The 23,826-nt window shown below is 49.5% G+C and overlaps 1 protein-coding gene across 1 annotated transcript in view; it reads right to left on the bottom strand.

Moving 5' to 3' along the window:
• The window catches only part of C11H21orf58 (chromosome 11 C21orf58 homolog), a 36,900-nt gene extending 13,682 nt beyond the window's left edge, over positions 1 to 23,218 (bottom strand). Inside the window, exons 1-4 of the mRNA XM_048869041.2 lie at positions 23,124 to 23,218; positions 14,195 to 14,252; positions 11,698 to 11,771; positions 10,874 to 11,017 (exon numbers count right to left, since the gene is read on the bottom strand). Coding sequence (XP_048724998.1) covers positions 10,874 to 11,017; positions 11,698 to 11,771; positions 14,195 to 14,252; positions 23,124 to 23,183 — 336 coding nt within the window. The 5' untranslated portion in view covers positions 23,184 to 23,218. The remainder of the gene's footprint in view (positions 1 to 10,873; positions 11,018 to 11,697; positions 11,772 to 14,194; positions 14,253 to 23,123) is intronic.
• Positions 23,219 to 23,826: the final 608 nt, after the last annotated feature.

Below are 23,826 nucleotides of genomic sequence, written 5' to 3'. Positions count from 1 at the left end.
TGAATAGTCCCTTCAAGATGTGCAGGCTAAATACCTTGTGGGCGTTACCCCAGGAGCAAACATCTGAAATCCAAATACAAAAATGATACATGCATACAAATAGCATAATCATATTCAGCGAGTCATAACCTTTCCATAGACTTCTTACATGCCACATTTTGTACGAGTTTTGTTGCAATTATATAACAGTGGTAGCAACAATGATTTACATGGACATATTTTAATCGGATAATATCACAGAGGTATCATTGGAAATGTTATGATTTACTGAATATGATTATCCTATTTATATGCATGTATCATTTTTGTATCTGAAGATACAAATATTGACTATATAACAATTACAACTGTGTTTACACTTGGGGAACGCCCAGCAGACCGTATGCAATCAGCCTGGATGGGCCATTAGGAAAGACAATAGGATTTTGAAGATACTAATTTCCCTCCTTCCTGAGAAGTTCCCTGGGATGCTGCTTTGAAAGGGACACCATCTTGGACTTCTAGCGTTTTTCCATTAAGAGGAGGTGGGGGTCAAACTGGGAAATAAATTATTCCTGCCATATGAAAATCCTATTTAAGGCTGGGGAATGAGTTAATCTTGGTTCTTCTCCACTGCCTCCCTGCTCAAGAAGGAAGACTGCTGAAAACACCTGAAGAGAAAGGAACTAAACTGGGGGTTGGGCTGAGCTCAGGTGAGAAAGGTCTTGCTTGTTAAAGGAATACTTGGAGATTATTAAGCTGCAAGCAGGGCAGGTTACTTCCAAGACGCTCTGCAACCTGCACAACCCCCGAAGTGAAACAGAGTTAGCCATACCTTGCCCCAGGAGGCCCTGGCCCTTTAAGGGCGATGGGGCTCAGTGGCACGCTGGTGCTTGCTGCCTCCCCAGGGGGAGAGGATGAACGCAAGGCTCATGTGACTAAAAGCCAGGCCTGCTGGGCTATAAGAACAGTCTCGGGAGTCACCAGGAACACCGTAGGTGGGAGGCAGTGCTCCCTCGAAAGTAGGAGGCTCCCCAGGGAAGGGACCGTGAAGTGTCCCTGAGCAGGAAGTTACAGGACAGACAGCTGGGTTGCTAAGGGTTCCCAGGGCTGGGAACCATAGTAGAGGGTAAGCTGGGCTCCCCCTACGCAGCCAAGCAGTGAGGGGTGCAATGAGCCCTGTAAAGCAGGGAAGGCGGGAATGGTCAGAGCCCAGAGGAGTGAAGACAGGGTGGCAGAGGACAGACCACAAGAGGAGAAGGCTGTGCCCAGTGGAAGAGCCTGGGGTGGAAGATTTGGTTTTGGTTTATGCTGGAGTTAAGCCCTGGAAGGGGGGGGGGGAACGGACTTTTGGACTTAACTGAAGGGCTACGTCACTGCCATGACCTGAGTGTGCTTGGAAACTGAGACAGGGTCTGACTCCAGCCTTGGAGAGACCTTGCTACATGCCTGCTTAGGCCACAGCTGAATATAGCCCAAAGAGTCCAGGTTCCTTCATGTCTGTTGTCATTCCTGGCTTGGCTCCTGGTGACGCAAGATGCCATGAGAGGCAGCGCCATGCATGAGCCGGGGGGCGGGGGCGGCGATACCATGGCAAACACATCTGCACATCGAAGGCAGCCCAAGTATATATCATCACAAGCGTGACTCCTTCTCCTGAGGCACCGCACAGAGGCAAGGTGGAGAGGCACTCCTTTCGCCCTTCCTTAAACCCAGCAGGGCTGTCCTGAGACCTGGCCTGACCAAACTGCAGCTGTGCCCTCGTATGCTGGCATTTACCATAACACTTCTAGTTGGGGTAGATGGTATTTATACCAGCAGGCTTTTGACATCCTGGCAAGGGAAGACCCACTGCTGCGGATGGGAAACGTCTGCTTAGCCCTTAGGGAAGGAGCTAACTCAGGTGGATGTCACTCAGTTGCGGGCAGGTTCCTAGGATTAGGTCACTGTGGGTATCTACGCTGCAGCTGGACACCCATGATGGGTCTGTGCCAGCTGGCTTGGGCTAAGGGGCTGTTTAATTGCGGTGTAGAGATTCAGGTTTGGGCTGCAGCCTGAGCTCAGAGACCCTCCCAGCTCACGGGGTCCTAGAGCCTGAGCTGCAACCCAAATGCCCACACTGCAATTAACCAGCCCCTTAGCCTGAGCCCCACGAGCCTGAGTTGGCTTGCACAGACCAATGGTGGGTTTTTAACGGCAGCGTAGACCTAGCCTTTGGGTACGTCCCATACTGCAATCGGCCTGGGTCAGCTGACTCAGGTGGGCTACAGCCTGAGCCTGAATGGAGGGAGTGGGGAAGAGGCAGGGCTCCTTTTCAGGGCCAGTCAGAGGGCCAAGGCACTGAAGAGGAGCATGATAAACAAGTGCCATAGAGCGGGGATCGGGTAGCTAATGAGGCTGTGAAGCCGTTTAATCATAGAGCAGGTTAGCCCAGCTGCGATGAGCTGTGCTTGTCGGCTTGACACAGAATATCACGTATGTTCAGCTCTCTGAGAACATGATGGACAAGGAATTGGGGGGGATATTGGTGTGCTGCCGTAATGATGCTGTATAAACCACTTACCCAACCCAGGTTCATAGAATCCTAGAATCACAGAAGATCAGGGTTGGCAGGGACCTCAGGAGGTCATCTAGTCCAACCCCCTGCTCAAAGCAGGACCAATCCCCAGCTATGTATGGATCTGTCATCATGTTCCCCCTTCCAGGGCTGTGAACACAGATGTTCAGTACCAGTCCTGAGCACTAATCTCTGTTCCGCCGCAGGACACAGCGGGCTCAGAATGGAGCTGGGGTACATCTGGTGTTAACGTGTCTAGTAACAGTGCTATCTCCTACCCCCATTCCAGTAATAGCCCATAGTGTCTGCAATTCAGTGACACAGCCTCTGTAACAGACCCACAATCAGATGCTGCTTGTCTCCTCTGAGTACTGAATAACCACTTTAATAACGCTTGGGGATAGCAAGTATTCTCAGAGAAGGGAACTAAAAGAAATCTCAAAGGGAAACTGAGCCAAAGTAATAGAAGAACTAACAACCAAACAGTAACAGCATCTATCCCTGTGACACTAAGTGGGAACCTCCACAGATTGTGTGGTTAGAAGAATACACGCTTCCCTGTGGGACCTCTAGTGGTGGTGAATACTATCCGTTGGTATAGGATAACAGTCTGTAACCCAGACCCAAGCCAGGCAATAGGGAGAAGTCTTTCTGCAGCACTTCTGTCTCTCACACCTTTGAGTGGTGGGTAGAGGGTAAGGGCAAGGGTAACGACCATTGGTGGGCAGAATTGAACCTGGGAACCTCTGAAGCTGAGTGTATGAGCCTCTACTGCATGAGCTAAAAGCCCTGTGGCTCTTAGCCAAGGCTGTAGCAGACTTATCAATCTCTAGATGGTCTAGGCGCTTCTAGAGGGGGGACAGAGAGCCACACCAAGCAGGCCTGGGTTATACATGTCCTGCCAAACAGGAAAGAACTAGAAGCACAAACTATGAGTTAGCCTATCCTCTTTGCACTGGAGGCTCCTTTGCTATAATATGTATTGTTGTAACCTCTAAATGTATGGCGTTTTCCACACCCATTCCATCTCAGCCCTGTTCGACTATTCTGTCACTGCAGAATGTGTCTGCTTCCATTTGTAAGCTACTTTTTTTGGGGCGGGGGGGGGAGGGGGCAGGTGGGAGCACAGATCTCAATATAGTCCCACATGGCCTTTGAAAGATTAATACAGAAATCCAACATGTTGAATGACATAGGCATGAAAAGGTCATTTATCTCTATCTTCCCTCTAAATCTCACTCAGCACAGGGGTGTGTCAAAGCCTGCATTACCCGACCGCTCTCAGAGTTTGGGGGTAAATTCTGTTGTAATAGTTTGTAGTCAGAGGATTATACCTAGCCTGAACATTGTTGTAGATACTGTCAGGCAGCCAGATCCATCTGTCTCCGAGAATCTGGGCCAGATTTTCAAAAGCAGTCTCTAAAATTGCAGACAGTTCTTCCATCACTAAGTTTTTGCATGTGAAAATCTCCAGTTTGATCATACAAACTGCATTTGCACACCAGAATCATGTGGTTCAATAACTCACCCTGATCAAAACCTCAGAATCTTCCCATTTCTCTCCTGTTTCAATCCCATCACCACCTGCAAAGTTCCATTTCACAATCACCGTTTTCCCCAACCAATGAGATTCAAAGGCGCAGGTTTTAAGGCCCAAAGTGATCATTCGATCATCTAGTTGGATTTCCTGTATAACACAAGCCACAGACTTTCCCCATTACCTCTGTACTGAGACCAATAACTTGTGTTTGGCTAAAACTTATCTGTAAGGAAAAAAATATCAATCCTTTGGTGGCTTGTTGCAATGGTTAATCTTGCCCTTTGTTAAATGTATGCCTTTTTTCTAAAGTGGGAGTGGATTTCCATTAGAGCCTGCCAATCTATAATCCCCTCGACAAGTCTTGTAAATAAAGCAACATGAAGCACTTCTTCCCATGCGGTGGGGAGTGCTTGCAACCTGTGCAGCATTCCCTGTTTGTGCTAGACTAGGGAGTGAGGCCTGGATGCACACAAGGAGTTGGGTGTTGTGACGCTGAGTGTCACACGGATTAAAATCCCTGGAAGACACTGCAATTCACAAAGCCTGAGTTACTCACTGTGACGAAGTGGGGGGTGGTTCTTGGTTTGTTTGGTTTTTTCAATGGTTCGCATGCAGAGGGGGTGGAACTCAGTTTCCCTGGGCGTTATTGGTTTACCAAGGTGATGGGAGAGGGAGTCTGTTGTTACAGAGGACCAGCGACAGAACTTGGGACCCCGGACATACCGCTGCAGGTTGTACTTGACCCACGATATTCCCCTTTTGGGGCATCACGGCATCCGGCTCACCAGGCAAAGGCTGCTGCAGAATTTTTACTGGCCTGGGGTCTTTGACACAGTCTAACAGTATTGCAGGTCCTGTGACTCCTGCCAGAGGGTGGGGAAGGCCTGGGATAAGTATAAAGCAGCTCTAAGACCTTTGCCCATCATAGAGGAGTCTTTCCAAAAGATGGCTACGGACATCACGGGGCTCCTCAGCAAGGCAACACGGTCACAGAAGAAATACATTCTGGTAGTGGTGGATTTCGCTACTTGCTACCCCAAGGCGGTGGCTTTGTCCTCTATCAAGGCAGAGACCATGGCCAATGCACTGCTGACCATTTTCAGCAGAGTGGGGATCCCTAAGGAGGTCCTTACAGATCAGGGGTCCAACTTCATGTCAACCCTGCTCCAGTGCTTGTGGGAGAAGTGTGGGGTCTGATGCACCTGGGCCTTGGCATATCACCCTCAGTCCAACAGGCTGGTGGAGAGGTTCAATGGGACCCTAAATATGATGCTGAAAACATTTATGGACCAGCACCTGCAGGACGGGACAAGTATTTATCCCACCTGCTGTTGGCATACAGGGAAGTGCCCCAGGTATGCACAGGGTTTTCCCTGTTTGAGTTGCTATATGGGAGGAGAGTGAGGGGACCCCTGGACTTGATGAGGGATGAGTCAGAGGGGAAGGCCTCTCCTGATGTCAGTGGTGGAGTATGTACTGCCCTTCCAGGAAAAGGTCGCTGAGCTCATGGGCTTGGCCAGGGGAAACCTAGCCAAGGCACAAAGGAAGCAGAAGATCTGGTATGACCACTCAGCGCGGGCCCGCTCCTATGCTACCGGGGACTAGGTGATGCTTCTGATCCCCATGAGGAAGAACAAGCTGAAAGCTGCCTGGGACAGCCCCTTCAAAGTCATCAGACAGGTAAACGAGGTGAATTATGCAGTGCAACTGTCCAACTGGGCTTACAGCCATCCGGTATATCATGTCAACATGACAAAGCCATACTGGGACAGGGAGAAGTTGGTGCTGGCTGTGTGTGGGCAGTGGGAGGAGAAGGGAGAGGATCCCCTGGTGGGTCTCCTCCCTAAGCCGGGGGCTGATCCCTCGCTGGAATCAGTTCCCCTCTCAGACCAGCTCACCCCTGCCCAGCAGGCCGAGATCAGAGCGGTGCTGCCTTCATACTGGCAGCTGCTCTCCAACCGGCCTGGGCTCACTAACCTGGCTGTTCACCGGGTGGAGACGGGAGCCAACCCTCCCATCAGGTGTTCCCCATTCAGGGTCACTGGGAAAGAAGCCCAGGACCTGGAGAGAGAGGTCGGAGACATGCTGGCTTTAGGGGTGATCCAGGCGTCCTCCAGCCCCTGGGCCTCTCCCATGTTGGTCCCCAAGAAGGATGGGTCAATCCGGCCTAGGATTGACGAGATCCTAGATAAGTTGTGGGGGCTGCCCAGTACCTCACTACTATGGATCTCACCGAAGGCTACTGGCAAGTGTCTTTGGACCCAGAGGCCAGGGAGAAGTCTGCTTTCACCACCCAGGTAGGGCTCTTCGAGTTCCTGGCCCTGCCTTTTGGCCTCAATGGGGCACCTGCCACTTTCCAGCACCTGGTGAATCAGTTACTGAGGAGGATGGAGGACTTTGCTCTAGCGTATATTGATGATATCTGTGTCTTTAGCCAAACCTGGGAGGACCATGTGTCCCAGGTGAAGAGGGGGCTGAGTCACCTCCAGGATGCAGGACTGACTATAAAAGCTGGAAAGTGCAAGGTGGGGATGGCAGAGGTGTCATACCTGGGCCACAAGGTGGGGAGCAGCCACCTGAAGCTGGCCAAAGTGGAGGCAATCAAGGACTGGCCCGCTCCCCAGACTAAGAAGCAGGTCCAGGCTTTCATTGAGATGGCGTGGTACTACCGGAGGTTTGTGCCATGCTTTAGCTCCCTGGCAGCTCCCCTCACGGAGCTTTTTAGGAAGGGCAAGCCAGACAGGGTGGTCTGGACCAAGCGTTCCAACAGGACTCTCTGTGCACTGAAGGGGGCACTCATCCAAAGCCCAGTCTAGGTAAACCCGGATTTTTAATAAACCCTTCCTGGCGTTCACCAACGCCTCAGACACCCAGCGGGGCACGGTGCTAATGCAAACTTATACTAAGGGGGAGAGACATCCCATTGTGTACTTGAGCAAGAAGCTGCTGCCCCGGGAGCAGCACTATGCGGCCATAGAGAAGGAATGCCTGGCTCTGGTGTGGGCCCTTAAAAAGCTGCAGCCGTATCTATTTGGGCAGCACTTCACTGTGTACACTGACCATTCGCCCCTAACGTGGCTACACCAAATGAAAGGAGCTAATGCCAAGCTCCTGAGGTGGGGTCTGCTCCTGCAGGATTATGACATGGAGGTGGCCCATGTGAGGGGGAGTGCCAATGTTATAGCTGATACCTTATCTCGGGGCGGGGGCCCTGAACTTCCCCAGGTCACTGGCTAAGTGACACCTCTCAGTTCAGACTCGAAGCAGGGAGAGATGTGATGAAGTGAGGGATTTTCTTGGTTTTTTTTCAATGGTTTGCATGCAGAGGGGGTGGAATTCAGTTTCCCTGGGCGTTATTGGTTTAACGAGGTGATGGGAGAGGGAGTTTGTTACAGAAGACCAGCAACGGAACTTGGGACCCTGGCCAATGACCAGGAGAATGAATACCCCAGCGACTGGTGCCTGGTAACCAGAAGGCCCAGCTCGGACATCACAGCCGGATCTGGCCAGTGGGAGGACAATGGGCTCAGAGAGAGGACCCTGGTGACCTGACCAGCCAGTGGGGAACAAAGGATGGATGTTTTACGCTGGCTGAGAGTCGCTTCGATCTAGAGAACAGGATTGCATTATTCCCTCTGCGGCCCTGGGGGTCCAGAGTGAGTGGACTCCCTGAGGGGGCCCCCGGCAAGAGACAGACATGCTAAAGGCTCAGAGAGAAGCAGTTCCAGGAGGTGGAGGGGCTTAACCCCCGGGAGAGAGTGGACTCCTGAGAAGGGCTGTCACACTGAAGGGGGTTCCGCACAGGGATCGTACGGGGTCAAGAGTGGGCATGACCTGTGAGTCCCCACAGCACAGACATACCCCGGTAGGTACATTACAGTTATGTCCGACCAGTCTCCTGATATGTCACCAAGAGGGTCGGGTGTGTTCTTTGCCAAAAGCTGAGAACATGATCATCATGGTGTTGATGTTTGGAGAGATGTAGAATATTATGTTCCAAAGCTGTTGGAGATGAAGCGTGTCACCTGAGTGGGGGCTGGGTCTCTGCTAACTCAATCAAAAGTGATCACCAGATGCAGGTCTGAGCATTTACAAAGAACCCCAAGAAAAGACCCAAAATAGGGGACCCTCAGGCCTGAGCTGAAGGTAATGAAACTCCCTGATTATGAAAAGAGATACAGTCTGGGGCTGTATAAGAGAAGAGGAAAGTGCACAAGATATTATCTGTTATGGAGGATACATTCTCCCAGCGCAAGTGTCTCATGAAAAGTGGATCCCAGCTCCCAGGACTGGACCAGTGCTGTAAGGATTGACCATAGGGCGAGAAATACCTTATTGGCCAGGAAAGTATCTTGTTAATAAGTATAGGCTATAGATTGTTTTATATTTTTCTTTTACCTGTAACCTTATGCTTCCAAAGCCTTTTACTAGCTTTTATGTGACTTTTTAACTCTAGCTTTGTTAAATAAATTCCTGTTTGGTTTCACTATCAACACGTCTGAGTGCCTTGTGCAAAGGAGGTGAAGCCAGTAAACTAGGGTGCTCTGCTTGCACAGAGGCAGTGGATTGGTGCACACTGCAGGTTCCAGAAGACAAGGCACTGGGCATTGAATTGTAACAAGGTGGGGTGTGCTCATTGCTGGTGTGAAGAGGGGAAGAGCGAGGCTCGCGGAGCCAGGGGCAGAACACTTGTGCTGCTGGCAGAGTTGGGAGGATTTCCCTCGGTGGGCCCAGACTAGACTCTCTTGTGCTGTAAGCAGGTGGTAGTGATTCACCCTGGACACCTTGGGGGAACCCCCAAAAGCATAACAGCTCCCCTAAAATGGATGGGGGAGAGATAGGTGCCTCCAATTGTCATTCACAAAAGCCACCTACGCTGATGGAGCCCTACACCAGACTATCCCATAGCCCAGTGATACTCAGGCTGAGGCCCACGAGCCGCAAGTGGCTCTTTCATGTGTGATTCGATCATTACCCAATTACCGTGTTATTAACTAATTGTAGAATACTTGGTCAGTCACTTTGTTGTGAGAGTGTGTGTGTGTGTGTGTGGCAAATGGAACAATGAACTCACACTACTGTGGCTCTTTCAGGTAATGCTGATCATCTATTCAGCTCCTGAACCCCCGAGGCCTGAGTCTTACTGCCCTCGCCCAATGGTTAGGGCACTCAGCTGAGAGGTGGTAGATCTCTGTTCAAATCTTTTCTCCCCCGTCAGTCAAAGGGGAGCTTGAGGGGGGGGTCTCCCACATCCCCGGTGAGTGTCCTGGCTCACTGGGCCTCCTTTTCTCTCTCCCAACCTCCAAGCCATCTTGTAGGAATTGGCCTGAGGGGCCCAGTCAAGTAGGTGGCTGCTAGAAATGCCTACCAGATGGGGGCCTACACACGACTTAGGCAGCAAAAGCCTATCTGCCCTGGGTTTTTAAATGGCTCTGGGGCTTAGGTTCTGGTGGCCCTGAAGGCAGCAGATGTGAACACATTCCAAGGACGAAACACACGTGCTCAGGGAACTTTTTACTGCAAAACGTAGGTGCTGAGTGAGTTTAGGTGCTCCAGGGTTTTTGTGAATTGCAGTGGTGCCTCAAACTGGTACTGAAGTGTCTAAATCACAGACTAAAACACCTAAGTACTTCTGTGAATCTAGGCCTGAGAAACCACTTGCTCAGCCAGGATTTTGATAGCTGCCTTGCTGTGAGAAGTTGGGTACTGTACTTGTCTCTTATAACTAAGTGTGGTAGGGTGACTGCCCTACACAGGTAGATGGAGGGTTAAAGCAGCCCTCAGGGAGGCTGTGCAAAACCCAACCAATGGGAGGAGGACTTGTAGAGAGCCAATCAGGAGAAGGTTTGTTGGAGCAGCCAATCGGAGCCAGGGAGGGCCATATAAAAAGGGCTGCTCAACAGTGCAGAGTTAGTCCCTCACTGGAGTGTAAGGGAGAAGGACTGGCTGCCTTAGAGGAGTACTTCAGAGCAGAGTTGGGGGTCAGAGGAGCAATAGGTAGCTCCAGGCTGAGGCCCTGATACAAAGGGCTAGGAAGGTGCTAGGGCTATGGGGAAGTGGCCCATGGAAATAAGCAGTGGGAGTTGGAGGAGTGGCAGCACATGGCTGCTGGCTATAGGGTCCCTGGGTTGGGGCCTGGAGTAGTGGGCAGGTGTGGCCTGAGTCCCCCATCCCCCTCACTTGCCACAGCGGGGGTGGCCAGTATTTGGACTGCAGTTTACTCCTTGAGGTGAGGGGCTATCCCAAAGACTACAGTAGGCCATAGTGGCAAGTGGCTGGATTAGAGACAGCTGGTTCCCCCCAGAAGTGAGAGGAAAAAGTGGAGTGGGGCACAGCCCAGATGAGGATGCTGTGGTCTGGGGAATGATGTGGCTCTTAGAGGTGGAGCAGAAGTGATGGTGGTGAGACACCACTAGAGGAAGGTGCACCGACAACCAAGAGCTAATTCCCAGCATGGCTAGCAGGAGGTGGTGAGTCATGCCCCCTCATACTAATGTTAAGATTTTTGTCACTGTTATTTCAGTAAAAGTCATGGACAGGTCACAGGTTCTGTGATTTTTTTTGTTGTTGTTTTTGTTTACTGCCCCTGACCTGTCTGACTTTTATTAAAAATAATGGTGGGGCTGGATGCTGGGGGGAGACTGGCAGCTCTGGGGCTCCTGCTGCTCTGGGCACAGGGCTAAACCTGAGGCAGAAAATGTCTCGGAAAGTCACAGAATCCATGACAAAATCTTACCCTTACTTATAGCGTGTACTGTTGGGGGTATGCACTGGTTCTGACATGGGGAAGATCTTACTGTCTGCTGGATGATCCTTGGTGGTTCTGGTGCAGGAGCCAGAGGGGACGTCAGGTAAACAGGTACTGGCTCCGGCCGGTAGTTCTTTCTGTGGCCTCCTGCCAACACACAGGGCTGTGAAAATTCTTCCAAAAGGTGCTGCTCCTGAAAGATCAGTGACATGGGGGCGGGGGGAACAACTCTGTGCAGTAAAGGCAGGAAACATGAATATGTTCACAGGGCTCCACTTGGCCCTGATATAACTCTAGCAACTCCCCACCAGGGTTGAATTTGACCCACAGGGGCTCCACAGTCATAGGACATGACCGGCTAACTGGAAACATCCCAAAGCCTGGTCAGCCTCTGCACTGGCACAGCTGTGGGGGCACGGAGTGCCCTTTGGGGCAAACGCAGCTTTCTCCTCTCTTCCCCCCCTCCCCCCCACAGCTTTTCTAGGGATACTCGGTTCCCTGGCTGCCTACAAGCCCCATAATACTCACATGGCCCCACGAGCAGCTGCCCAAACAACAAGTTCCCAAAGACCCTTAGGGGGTGATTTGTTTGTCTGGAGCATGCCCTGGGGCACGAGGGTTGGACCTGCTCCTGCAGCATTTCCCCCAGTATCCCAGGAATAAAAAAAGCACTCATGGATTTTTGCTTCCCTTTTACATTCTTCTCAAAGTTCAATCATGCAGTCCCTGAGCCTCCCAATACCAGCATAGTCTGGTAACTGCTATTGCAATTGCCATTATCCATGGGCGATGCACACTCCAGGCCATACCCCCAGCTGTTTAACTACTGAAAGCCTCTGCAGCAGTCACCTCGTAGTACAGGGAAGATCTTACCCTAAGCTTCCGCAGGAGGTCTTTCCTTCGTCTCAGCGCATTCTGCAGTGCATCCTCCTGTCCATCGTTACTCCCTGAAAGAGGAATCTGATAGGCTCTGTTGCCTCCTTAAAGGATAACTAAGAGAAAGGGCTGTTCTAGCCAGGACTGGCTCTAGGCACCGGCAAAGTGAGCACGTTACAATTCCAGGGGCGGCATTCCGGCCATCCTTTCTTTTTTTTTTTTTTCCTTGGGCAGTTGCGCTCTTGAAGCTTGGGGTGGCAAAAAACCTAGAGCTGGCCTTGGTTCTAGCAGTTACCATAGTGGGTTAACTCTAGAAAATGTGATACTCTATTGTTATTACTTTTTTCCAGGCAAAAAAAATTATTTTCTGGTCACTTTCTTGACAATCCTGTCACAAGAATGAACGAGGATTTTATTGTACCAAGTACAGCAAAGATAATATCACCTCTCACTGGCAGATGGTTTCAGTAAGAAAAGAACAGACTGATGGGATGTTTCACTTATACACTGAATTCCTATATACAGGAGGTCCCCTTGGCCCTTACATCACCCCAATACATTTGTATCACTTGTGTCTGTTATCTGACATTCTTTGCACAAGTTTCACAGCAACCTGGGGAATATGGATGTTGGTTTCCAATTGCATCTGTTTGGCCAGCACAGCTTACTCCCTGGATTTAATAATCTGGCATCCTCTCTCTCCCATTTGATTTGCATTCTACAAACTGTGATCTGTGTTCTTCTCTGTGCAGCTTTGCTGGTGCAAAACAGGCCAACACTGACTTAGCAGGTGCGTGAAGGATTATTCCTGCTTAGGGGAATCCTTGGGCAGGGCAGAGCTATCATAGTGGCTCCTTTACACACACCCCTGTCATGACTGCTGGGGGTATGGCCTCGGTTACACTAAGCGCTGCTCAGAAATAGCTGAGGATCTGACCCTGTCTGCTCTTTTAGACAAATACAACTCAAATGGGGTGGGGGGAGAAATTCCACCAATCAAAAGGCTGCATAGTCCACTGTGCCCTTCCTCATCACCCACGGAAGCAATTGGTATTTCATTCCAGCACTGATTTCAAGATAGATCGCTGCTGAGCGGAGAATGCTTTCCTCCCATTAAGGGCTGTCTCTTCACCCTGCCCCAGCTTCTGCTGGCCTGTGGAGCTGCAGATGGAGCGGCTGTCTTAGTGTAAGTGGGAGAATAGGCCCGCTATTGTGGGGAACTTTCCTGGCTCATACGCTACCCCCGTGAAGTGGGCTAGCAAAAGGATCTGAGTCCTCGCTCCCACTTCCTTTACCCAGAGGCCTGCCTAACCTCAAGGACTCTCCTGTGGGGCAGAGTCCTCGTAACGCCAACAAGGCTGGGCCCAGGATACCTGGGGGGCTTGACCCCCAACCTTGTTGGGGTCACTTAGGGCAGAGGCCAGGGTGTCCCCACTCCAGAGTGCTCTCTCTACACTGAGTGCTTCCCTGGCCCACTGATCATCACATACAGTTCAAAGCAAATTCAACTTATTTAAACAGCAACCAATTTTTAAAAAAAGGAAAACATGGGAAAGGCTAACGGAAAACCCATCACTCTGCTCTGTGGCATGGGGATCCCACAGCCAGCCAGCTCTGGAATGTCCAGTTCACAGTCTGCTCCTCCCAGGCCTCCTGCCCAGGCCCTGGCTGTGCTGCAGGGATGCTGCAGGTCGGACACTTGCTCTGGCGGTGGCCACACACCCTCAGGCTCTAGGTGGCAGGACCCTGCTTCCCAGCATCAGCTCCTTCTGCCTGGGTTACGATCCCATCCCCCTCCAAGTCTGGCCTGCAAGGCCTCTGGGCTGGGGGTGTCTCCCTGTGCTGAGCCCACTGCCCAGGATCCCCCCTCGCTCTCTCCAGCTGCTCCCTGCACCTGGCTCTGGACTGCTCCAGCCCCAGCCCCAGCTCTTGCTCCACTCTCCTCAGCACTGATGCTGCTGCTCTGCCTCCTGCTCCCTGGGCTGCTTCTCAGGCTCTGGTTGCTGCAGCTCTCCTCCCAGCACAGGTCTGCTCTCTGGGCTGCTTCTCTGCTTTTGTTATTGCAGCTCTGCTCCCCAGCTCAGATCGGGCTCCTGCTTTCTCCTTAGCTTGGCCCCACTCTGTGACACACACACAGGATGGGACCCCCCCCCCCGGCCTCCTTACTCCCTCATTAGCCTGCCCACCCTGTCAATCAGGCTGACCTAGTGAATTGGCCTCTCCCCATTGCCCAAGATGCCTAGACTGAGGGAAGGAAGTTCCAGGAGTTTGAGGCCACTTTCCTGTTCCACTGTTAATATTTCTATCACCATAACAAACATAGGGTGCTTTCTGACTGCCTCACTGGGTGTGGTGGGTGAGAGCAGAGATGCCTCTCCTAGATTTGAAGGCTGGAAGAGACCATTGACCTCCTGCATAGCCCAGGTCCAAGAACATCACTCAATGATTGCTGTATGAAACTATGATCTGAACTAGAGCAAATCTTTTATCTTACTTGTTGTGGAGAGGGGCGACTCAATATTCTCCAGGGTCTCGCGTTCATTTTCTAGTTTCTGTGGATAAAACCATTGTGAGAACAGATTAAAAGTCAGGGACTGAGGCTCACAAGAACATCCAGTCCTGCATAACTAACAAACACTTTTGGGACACAAGGAAATAAAATGGGGTTGGAAAGAAGGGACATCTCTCACTTCCTGCTAGTCACACTTAGGCCTGGTCTACACTATGAGTTTGTCGGATTTAGCAGCCTTAAATCCGAATTAACCCTGCACCTGTCCACAGAACAAAGCCATTTTTTTGACATAAAGGGCTCTTAAAACCGATTTCTGTACTCCTCCCCAACGAGGGGATTAGCGCTGAAATCTACATCACCATTTCGAATTAGGGTTAGTGTGGACACAATTCGAAGGTATTGGCCTCCAGGAGCTATCCCTCAGTGCACCATGGTGACTGCTCTGGACAGCGCTCTGAATTCAGATGCACTGGCCAGGTGTACAGGAAAAGCCCCGGGAACTTTTGAATCTCGTTTCCTGTTTGGCCAGGCGAGCTCATCAGCACAGGTGATCATGCAGTCCCAGAATCGAAAGAGCTCCAGCATGGACCGACCGGAAGTACTGGATCTGATCACTGTATGGGGAGAGGAATCCATGCTATCAGAACTATGTTCCAAAAGACGAAAAGCCAAAACATTTAAAAAAATCTCAGAGGCCATGAGGGACAGAGGCTACATCAGGGACACAACACAGTGCCGCGTGAAACTTAAGGAGCTCAGACACGTGTACCAGAAAACCAAAGAATCAAACGGACGCTCTGGGACAGAGCCCCAGACATGCTGCTTCTACGCTGAGCTGCATGCAATTCTAGGGGGGCCATCACCACTACCCCACCCCTGTCTGTGGACTCCGAGGATGGGATACTCTCCGCCATGGCTGAGGATTTTGCAGATGGGGAAGATGAGGAGGAGGAGGAGGACAAGCTTGGGGAGAGCACACAGCACACCATTCTCCCTGACAGCCAGGATCTTTTCATCATCCTGACTGAAATACCCTCCCAATCCAACGAAGCCAGAGAAGGGACCTCTGGTGAGTGTACCTTTTTAAATATAATACATGTTATAAAAGCAAGCGGTTTTTAATGATTAAGTAACCCTGAGGACTTGGGATGCATTCGTGGCCAGTACAGCTACTGGAAAAGTCTGTTAACGTGTCTGGGGATGGAGTGGAAATCCTCCAGGGACATCTCCATGAAGCTCTCCTGGAGGTACTCTAAAAGCCTTTGCAGAAGGTTTCTGGGGAGAGCAGCCTTATTCCATCCTCCATGGTAGGTCACTTTACCACGCCGTGCTAGTAGCAAGTAATCCGGTATCATTGCGTGACAAAGCCTGGCAGCGTATGGTCCCGGTGTTTGCTGGCATTCAAGCAACATCAGTTCTTTATCTCTCTGTGTTATCCTCAGGAGAGTGATATCATTCATGGTAACCTGGTTGAAATAGGGGAATTTGATTAAGGGGACATTCAGAGGTGGCCGTTCCTACTGGGCTGTTTGCCTGTGGCTGAAAAGAAATCTTCCCCGCAGTTAGCCACGTGGTGGGGGGGGGGGAGCATTGGAGCTGAGCTGTTCGCGTTTGGCTAGCAGGGATCTTCCCTGATACCAGCCAGGCGGTGGGGGGGAAGAGAAAAGCGATTATCCCAGAGAATTGGATGTGGGGAGGGGGTTAGTTTGGTTTCTGCTGCTGCACGTTAACAGGAAAACTGCAGCAGTAAATGGCCAACTCAAATGGGCTTTGCTTGGTATGGGAAAGGAGGGGGCTGCTGTTATGAAGGTTTCAGAAGCTGAAAGACTATGGCTTACCATGGCCGCCTGCAAGCTGAATTCTGTTGCCCGGCCCTGCGAGTGTGATCTCTAACACCAAATCCGCAGGCACTCAATATAAGATGCAAAATGCGACCTTGTACCAAAAATCTCATGTGCTATGTAATGTGAATAGTGTTGTTCACCATGAAAGAGTATAGCCATAGTTCTGTAAAATGTATCTTTTTAAATACTTCACTCCCTTTTTTTCCTCCAGCAGCTGCAAATGTTTCAAGCCTCCCTCCTCCATCCCAGAGGCTATCTCAGATAAGGTGGCGAAAAAAAACGCATGCGCGATTAAATGTTCTCTGAGCTCATGCAGTCATCCGGCAGTGACAGAGCTGTGTGGAGGGACACAATAGCAGAGTACAGGATGGTGGCAGATGAACGTGAGGAGAGGTGGCAGCAGGAAGATCAGAGGAGGCATGAGGAAACGCTGGGGATACTGCGGGATCAAACGGACATGCTCTGGCATCTGGTGGAGGTTCATGAACGGCAGCAGGATCACAGACTGCTGCTGCAGCCCCTGCTTAACTGCCCTCTCTCCTCCCCAAGTTCCATAGCCTCCTCGCCCAGATGCCCAAGAACGCGGGGTGGGAGGCTCCAGGCACCCAACCACTCCACCCCAGTGGACATCCCAAGCAACAGAAGGCTGGCATTCAACAAATTTTAAAGTGGCCTTTTCCTTCCCTCCTACCCTCCTCCCACACCCCACTGGGCTACCTTGTGAGTTATCTCCCTATTTTTATAATCAATTAATAAAGAATACATGTTTTTTAAACTATAGTGACTTTTTTATTGGTTTCACTGAGACAGTAAACTGCGCCAGTGACCCTTTAAACGTCCAAATGCACACACTACCACCATTCTGCACTTGCTCAGCCTATAATTGAACAGCTCCTGACTACTGTCCAGGCTGCCTGTATACGGCTTCATGAGCCAGGGCATTAAGGGGTAGGCTGGGTCCCCAACGATAACTATAGGCATTTCAACATCCCCAACAGTTATTTTCTGGTCTGGGAAGTAAATCCCTTCCTGCAGCCGTTTAAACAGACCAGAGTTCCTGAAGACGCAAGCGTCATGACCCTTTCCCAGCCATCCCACGTTGATGTTGGTGAAACGTCCCTTTTGATCCACCAGTGCTTGCAGCACCATTGAAAAGTACCCCTTGCGGTTTATGTACTGGCTGCCTTGGTGATCCGGTCCCAAGATAGGGATATGCATTCCCTCTATAGCCCCACCACAGTTAGGGAATCCCATTGCAGCAAAACCATCTAGTGTGACCTGCACATTTCCCAGAGTCACTACCTTCAATAGCAGCAGCTCAGTGATTGCATTGGCTACTTGCATCACAGCAACCCCCACAGTAGATTTGCCCACTCCAAATTGATTACCGACTGACCAGTAGCTGTCTGGCGTTGCAAGCTTCCACAGGGCTATTGCCACTCACTTCTCAACTGTGAGGGCTGCTCTCATCTTGGTATTCTTGCGCCTCAGGGCAGGGGAAAGCAAGTCACAAAGTTCCATGAAAGTGCCCTTACGCACGCGAAAGTTTCGGAGCCACTGGGAATCATCACAGACCTGCAACACTATGTGGTCCCACCACTCTGTGCTTGTTTCCCGGGCGCAGAATCGGCGTTCCATGGCATAAGCCTGCCCCATTAACACCATGATTTCCAAATTGCGGGGGAAAGCAGTTTTAGAGAAAAGTGTGTTCATGTCCTCATCACCGCGCTGCAGTCACCTCCTCACCTGGTTTTTCAGGTGCTGGTTCTGCATACACTGCACGATAATGTGTGAGGTGTTTACAATGGTCATAACTGCTGTGGTGAGCTGAACGGGCTCCATGCTTGCTGTGCTATGGCATCTGCTCCTGCTCGGGCAATCCAGGGAAAAGGACGTGGAACGATTGTCTGCCGTTGCTCTGACGGAGGGAGGGGTGACTGACGCCTTGGCTTACAGGGAATTAAAATCAACAAAGAGGGTGGCTTTGCGAGAAACCGAATGGCCCCCTTAAGGATAGAACTCAAAACCTCAAGGATAGAACTCAAAACTGGGTTTAGTAGGCCATTGATTTCACGGAGGGAGGGAGGAGAAAATGAATACAAAACAAATCTGGTCTATTTCTTGTTTTGATCCACTTCATCTATCTTTATACATCTTGCTGGCAGCAGACTGTGCAGTACGACTGATAGCCATCGTCATCTCCTGGGTGCTCGGCAGAAGACGGTGCAGTATGACTGCCGGCCATCGTCTTCTGCTGGCTGCAGATTAAAAGACAGTGCACTGCCGGTAGGTCTGAATCTCCATGAGACGAAACTTAAAAGGGAAATGACCTGGCTGAGTCACTCCCATGTTTGCCCAGGCACCCTGACCTCATTGAGGTCGGTTAAAAGAGCACCCAGGACTATGTCGACGACGGCTACCAGTCATACTGCACTGTCTGCTGCTAAAAAGCAATAAACTGCTGCTGTGTAGCAATGCAGTACCACGTCCGACAGCACCCAGGAGACCTACGCTGACGGTGAGCTGAGCGGGCTCCATGCTTGCCGTGGTATGGTGTCTGCACAGGTAACTCAAGAAAAAAGGTGCAAAACAATTGTCTGCCCGTGCTTTCACGGAGGGAGGGAGGGAAGGGGGGCCTGACGATATGTACCCAGAACCACCCGCGACAATGTTTTAGCCCCATCAGGCACTGGGATTTCTACACAGAATTCAAATGGGCGGCGGAGACTGCAGGAACTGTGGGATAGCTACCCATAGTGCAATGCTCAGGAAGTCGATGGTTGCCTCGGTACTGTGGACACACTCCGCTGACTACATGCACTTAGAGCATTTGTGTGGGAGAACACACAATCGACTGTATAAAAACACTTGCTACAAAACCGACTTCTATAAATTTGACCTAATTTCATAGTGTAGACAAGGCCTTATTGTGCATCTGCAACAGAAAAAGGAATCCCATACAGAGCTACCAGTCCACATCCTTGACTGTGGCTGGGAACTCCCGGGCTAGGGTTGGAGGTTTGGGGGTGGGGGTTGCCTTGGTGATTTGCCTGGTATGCAGCAGTCCCATAGTGACAAGTCAGGGTACTTTGAAGACAGTTTGGACGTGTACCTGCTGCCAACAGCCCCAAGGGGTTAATATAACATACAAGAAAGCCTCTGTCCTATCTCCTAGAGAAGCTGCTCGCTTGAGCCCCCCGCTGCGTGAGGCTGTTGCCCGTTGCTGGAACCCTGTGAGGCCCCCTCAGGAGGCTCTAGTCTGTTGCTGGAACCCTGCCCCCCACAAAGCTGGAACACTGCCACCTCCCCCCTGTGGGGAGCTGGCATCTCTGCTTGCCCTCTTTGCACCGCACCCCCCTCTTTTGGCAAAAGTGGGCATTTGTCCTGTTGGCAAGAGCAAACTGATGAAGTCAGCAAGAGCAAATGGGACAAATGCCTTCTTTTGGAAAAGAAGAAGAAAAAGAAAAAAAAGTCGGGACGGCCAGGACAGGGTTTAAAAAAGGGACTGTCCTGGCCAAAACAGGACATATGGTCACCCTACCCCTTTCCCTTTAGTTGTGGCCTGAGGTGAGCTCTCCAGTCCTCCTGAGTGTCCTCCAGCATACACAGGGAAGGGAAAACTTGACCATCCTTTATACCCCTAGGCTAAAAAACAAGAAGAACGTCGGCATGTACACACACCCACCCCTCATAAAGACAAAAAATGATTGATGTCATTTTTAAAGATTACAAAAAGCAAGAGAGTGCACAGGTAAAACAAGTACCCCTTTAATACACAAACATGGGGGCAGCTTGGAATGATTAAAAGTGCAGGTACTTTCCCCCTGGCATATCTTGAGGTAAAATATAATCACAGTTTAAAAAAAAAAAGTCTAAAACCCCCACCTAGACCTAGGACAATACCTAGGTCTTTGTTGAATCTCCTTTGCCTAAGGCAGAAGAAGCAAAGGCCCTGGATCTGTGAGGTGCAACAGAAAAATTAAACCAAAACTGATCAAGACCTGAATCTCATCAAAAAACGTAAGGGGCCCACACTTTCCTTGGCTTTCTTCTTGTTGCCAACATACCTGAAGAAACCCTTCTTGTTACTCTTAACATCTCTTGCTAGCTGCAGCTCCAGGTGTGATTTGGCCCTCCTGATTTCATTCCTACATGCCCGAGCAATACTTTTATACTCTTCCCTGGTCATCTGTCCAATCTTCCACTTCTTGTAAGCTTCTTTTTTATGTTTAAGATCCACAAGGATTTCACTGTTAAGCCAAGCTGGTCTCCTACCATATTTACTATTCCTTCGACACATCGGGATGGTTTGTCCCGGTAACCTCAATAGGGATTCCTTGAAATACAGCCAGCTCTCCTGGACTCCTTTCCCCCTCATGTTATTCCCCCAGGGGATCCTACCCATCAGTTCCCTGAGGGAGTCGAAGTCTGCTTTCCTGAAGTCCAGGGTCCGTATTCTGCTGCTGTCCTTTCTTCCCTGTGTCAGGATCCTGAACTCAACCAACTCATGGTCACTGCCTCCCAGATTCCCATCCACTTTTGCTTCCCCTACTAATTCTTCCCGGTTTGTGAGCAGCAGGTCAAGAAAAGCTCCCCCCCAGTTGGCTCCTCCAGCACTTGCACCAGGAAATTGTCCCCTACATTTTCCAAAAACTTCCTGGATTGTCTGTGCACCGCTGTATTGCTCTCCCAGCAGATATCAGGATGATTAAAGTTGCCCATGAGAACCAGGGCGTGCGATCTAGTAGCTTCTGCAAGTTGCCGGAAGAAAGCCTCATCCACCTCATCCCCCTGGTCCGGTGGTCTATAGCAGACTCCCACCACTACATCACTCTTGTTGCTCACACTTCTAAACTTAAACCAGAGGCACTCAGGTTTTTCTGCAGTTTCATACCGGAGCTCTGAGCATTCATACTGCTCCCTTACATACAGTGCTACTCCCCCACCTTTTCTGCCCTGCCTGTCCTTCCTGAACAGTTTATAACCATCCATGACAGTATTCCAGTCATGTGAGTTATCCCACCAAGTCTCTGTTATTCCAATCACGTCATAATTCCTTGACATCACTAGGACCTCCAGTTCACCCTGCTTGTTTCCAAGGCTTTGTGCATTTGTATATAGGTACTTGAGATAACCTGCTTTGTGCATTTGTATATAGGCACTTGAGATAACAGTACTCCAGTTGATGCCTTATTGGTGCTGAGTAGAGTGGAAGATTTACTTCTTATGTCTTGCTTACAACACTCCTGCTAGTATATTCCAGAATGATGTTCCATTTTCTTGCAACAATATTACATTGTTGACTCATATTTAGTTTGTGATCCACTATAACCCCGAGATCCTTTTCTGCAGTACTCCTTCCTAAACACCCATTTCTCATTTTGTATTTGTGCAATTGATTATTCCTTCCAAAGTGTAATACTTTGCATTTGTCCTTATTGAACTTCATCCTATTTATTTCAGATAATTTCTTCAGTTTGTCAAGATAATTTTGAATTCTAATCTTGTCCTCCAAAGTGCTTGCAACTCCTCCCACCTTGGTATCGTCTGCAAATTTTATAACTCTACTGTCTATCCTATTATCCAAATCATTTATGAAGGTATTGGATAGAACCAGATGTAGAACAGCTATCTGTGGGATCTCACTTGATACTCCCTTCCAGTTCGACTGTATGCCATTGATAACTATTCTCTGAGCACTGTTTTCTGACAAGTTGCACATCCATTTTTATAGTAGGATTGTCTAAGGCTATATTGCCCCAGTTGGCTTACGAGAGGGTCATGTGAGACAATATCAAAAGCTTTATTGAAGTAGAAATAACTCACATCTACTGCTTCCCCCATCAATAAGGCTTGTTACCCTGTCAAGGGAGGCTATTAGGTTAGTTTGACACAATTTTCTTGACAAATACACATCTTAGGGACCACATGGGTCTCCAACCCTGATCCCCAAGGCTCATAAGAGCAAGGCAGTCCCAATCTGCCACCTAGTGATATGAATAGCAGCTGAACTCTAGTAGAGGACCCCAGTCCTGAGATCTGATTGGTGAAACCATGCAGATCCTGATTAGTCCCCAGCCTATATTTAACCCAAGACCAGGAACAGGAAGTTGGCCATACAACTGTGTTCTCCCTGCTTCGGACTGCTTTCCCTGTGATTCCTGCTCTTTGTGCCTGCTGTTGATCAACTGGTAACCTGACCCTGCCTGCCTTCTGACACCTGACTCTTGGTTTGCCTTCTGGCCTGTCTCAGACTCTAACCTCCTGGTATTGGACTTGGCCTAACTCCTGATTCCCGCTCTGACCACTCAGTCGATTGCCTATGTCCTGGTTGTGACACCATGTTGACTGTTACTTATTATCTTCTAGGTGCTTATAAATTGATTGACTATTTGTTCCATTATCTTTCTGGCTATTGAAATTAAGATGATTAATCTAATCTGCCTAGGTTATCCTTGTTACCCTTTTTATAGATAGGTACTATATTTGCCTTTTTCCAGTCCTCTGGGATCTCTCCTATCCTCCATGAGTTCTCAAAGATAATTGCTAATGGCTCAGAAATCTCTTCAGCCAGTTCCTTAAGTATTCTAGGTTGTATTTTTTTCCACCTAGACTTGCTTCCCATAGGATCTTAAACCTAACAATTCTCTGACTTGGCTAAAGCCTGCCTTCTTGAAGTCCATGGTCTTTATTCTGCTGTTTTCCCTCCTACCATTAGAATCATGAACTCTATCACTTCATGATCACTTTCACCCAAACTGACTTCCACCTTCAAATTTTCAATTAGTTCCTCCTTATTTGTCAGAATCAAATCTAGAAAAGCCTTTCCCCTAGTCACTTTCTCCATCTTCTGTAATAAAAAGCTGCTCCAGGCATTCTAAGAACTGGTTGGATAATCTGTGCCCTGCTGTATTTTCCTAAAGATGTCTGGGTAGTCGAAGTCCCCCACCATCACCAAGTCCTGTGATTTGCATGATTTTTTGAGTTAATAACTATAATTATCATGGTTATAATTATTTGAAGTTTTACAAAGATACAAAAATATGAAATCTGCATTGTTATCTTACCTTCTCCAGGAGTTTGAGTTTCAGTCGGGTCATGTGATCTACCATTGAAGAGTCTGTCATTGTGGCAAATTTTCAGAGTAATAGGTAGGTAGATGTAGATTACACAGCTAAACTAGGGGACACAGCTTTTAATTGCAGTGCTTTTTGTCCTCAAGGATCTTCAAAGAAGCATTCCATAAAAAGTCTCCTCAATATGAGTGGGTGACAATAGAAGACAATATTTAAAAAAATGTAAAAAATGTTCCCAGACTCAGATGAATGACTAAGGGCAACACAGATATTCCAAGCACACCTTTCTCTGCTATTTCTTATTGCAGTCCCTTGTGCTGGGGATAGGTCATGGTTGCTGCAATGTTGCTCAGCTTGAAATTGTCACTCCTTTCTTAATCGTTGCTAGCCTTTGCTTCAAAGCGTCACTAAGCCCAGCCCTATGCGTTGCTAGCGTGCTCTTATGACTAGCTCTGAGTACAGGCCATGTAGCCTGGTTGCTAAGTTTGTAGTGCCTGTCTACAATCTAAACAACTTATCTCCAGGCTTACATGACTTGCATACAGTAAACTGAACTACCAGCACATCAAGTAGAGACAAAAGCCAAACTGAAACCACAGCCAGTTTTGTCCATAACATGAGGCCAGTGTCGGGGGACCAGATTGCATACATGAGTAAAGGTGGCAGTGGTGTTGTAGCTGTATCAGTCCCATGA

This window comes from Caretta caretta, chromosome 11 (genome assembly GCF_965140235.1).
Source record: "Caretta caretta isolate rCarCar2 chromosome 11, rCarCar1.hap1, whole genome shotgun sequence".
NCBI classification, from domain to species: Eukaryota; Metazoa; Chordata; order Testudines; family Cheloniidae; genus Caretta; species Caretta caretta.
Note: the sequence above shows the minus strand (reverse complement) of the source record. Positions and strands in the feature narration are given on the sequence as shown.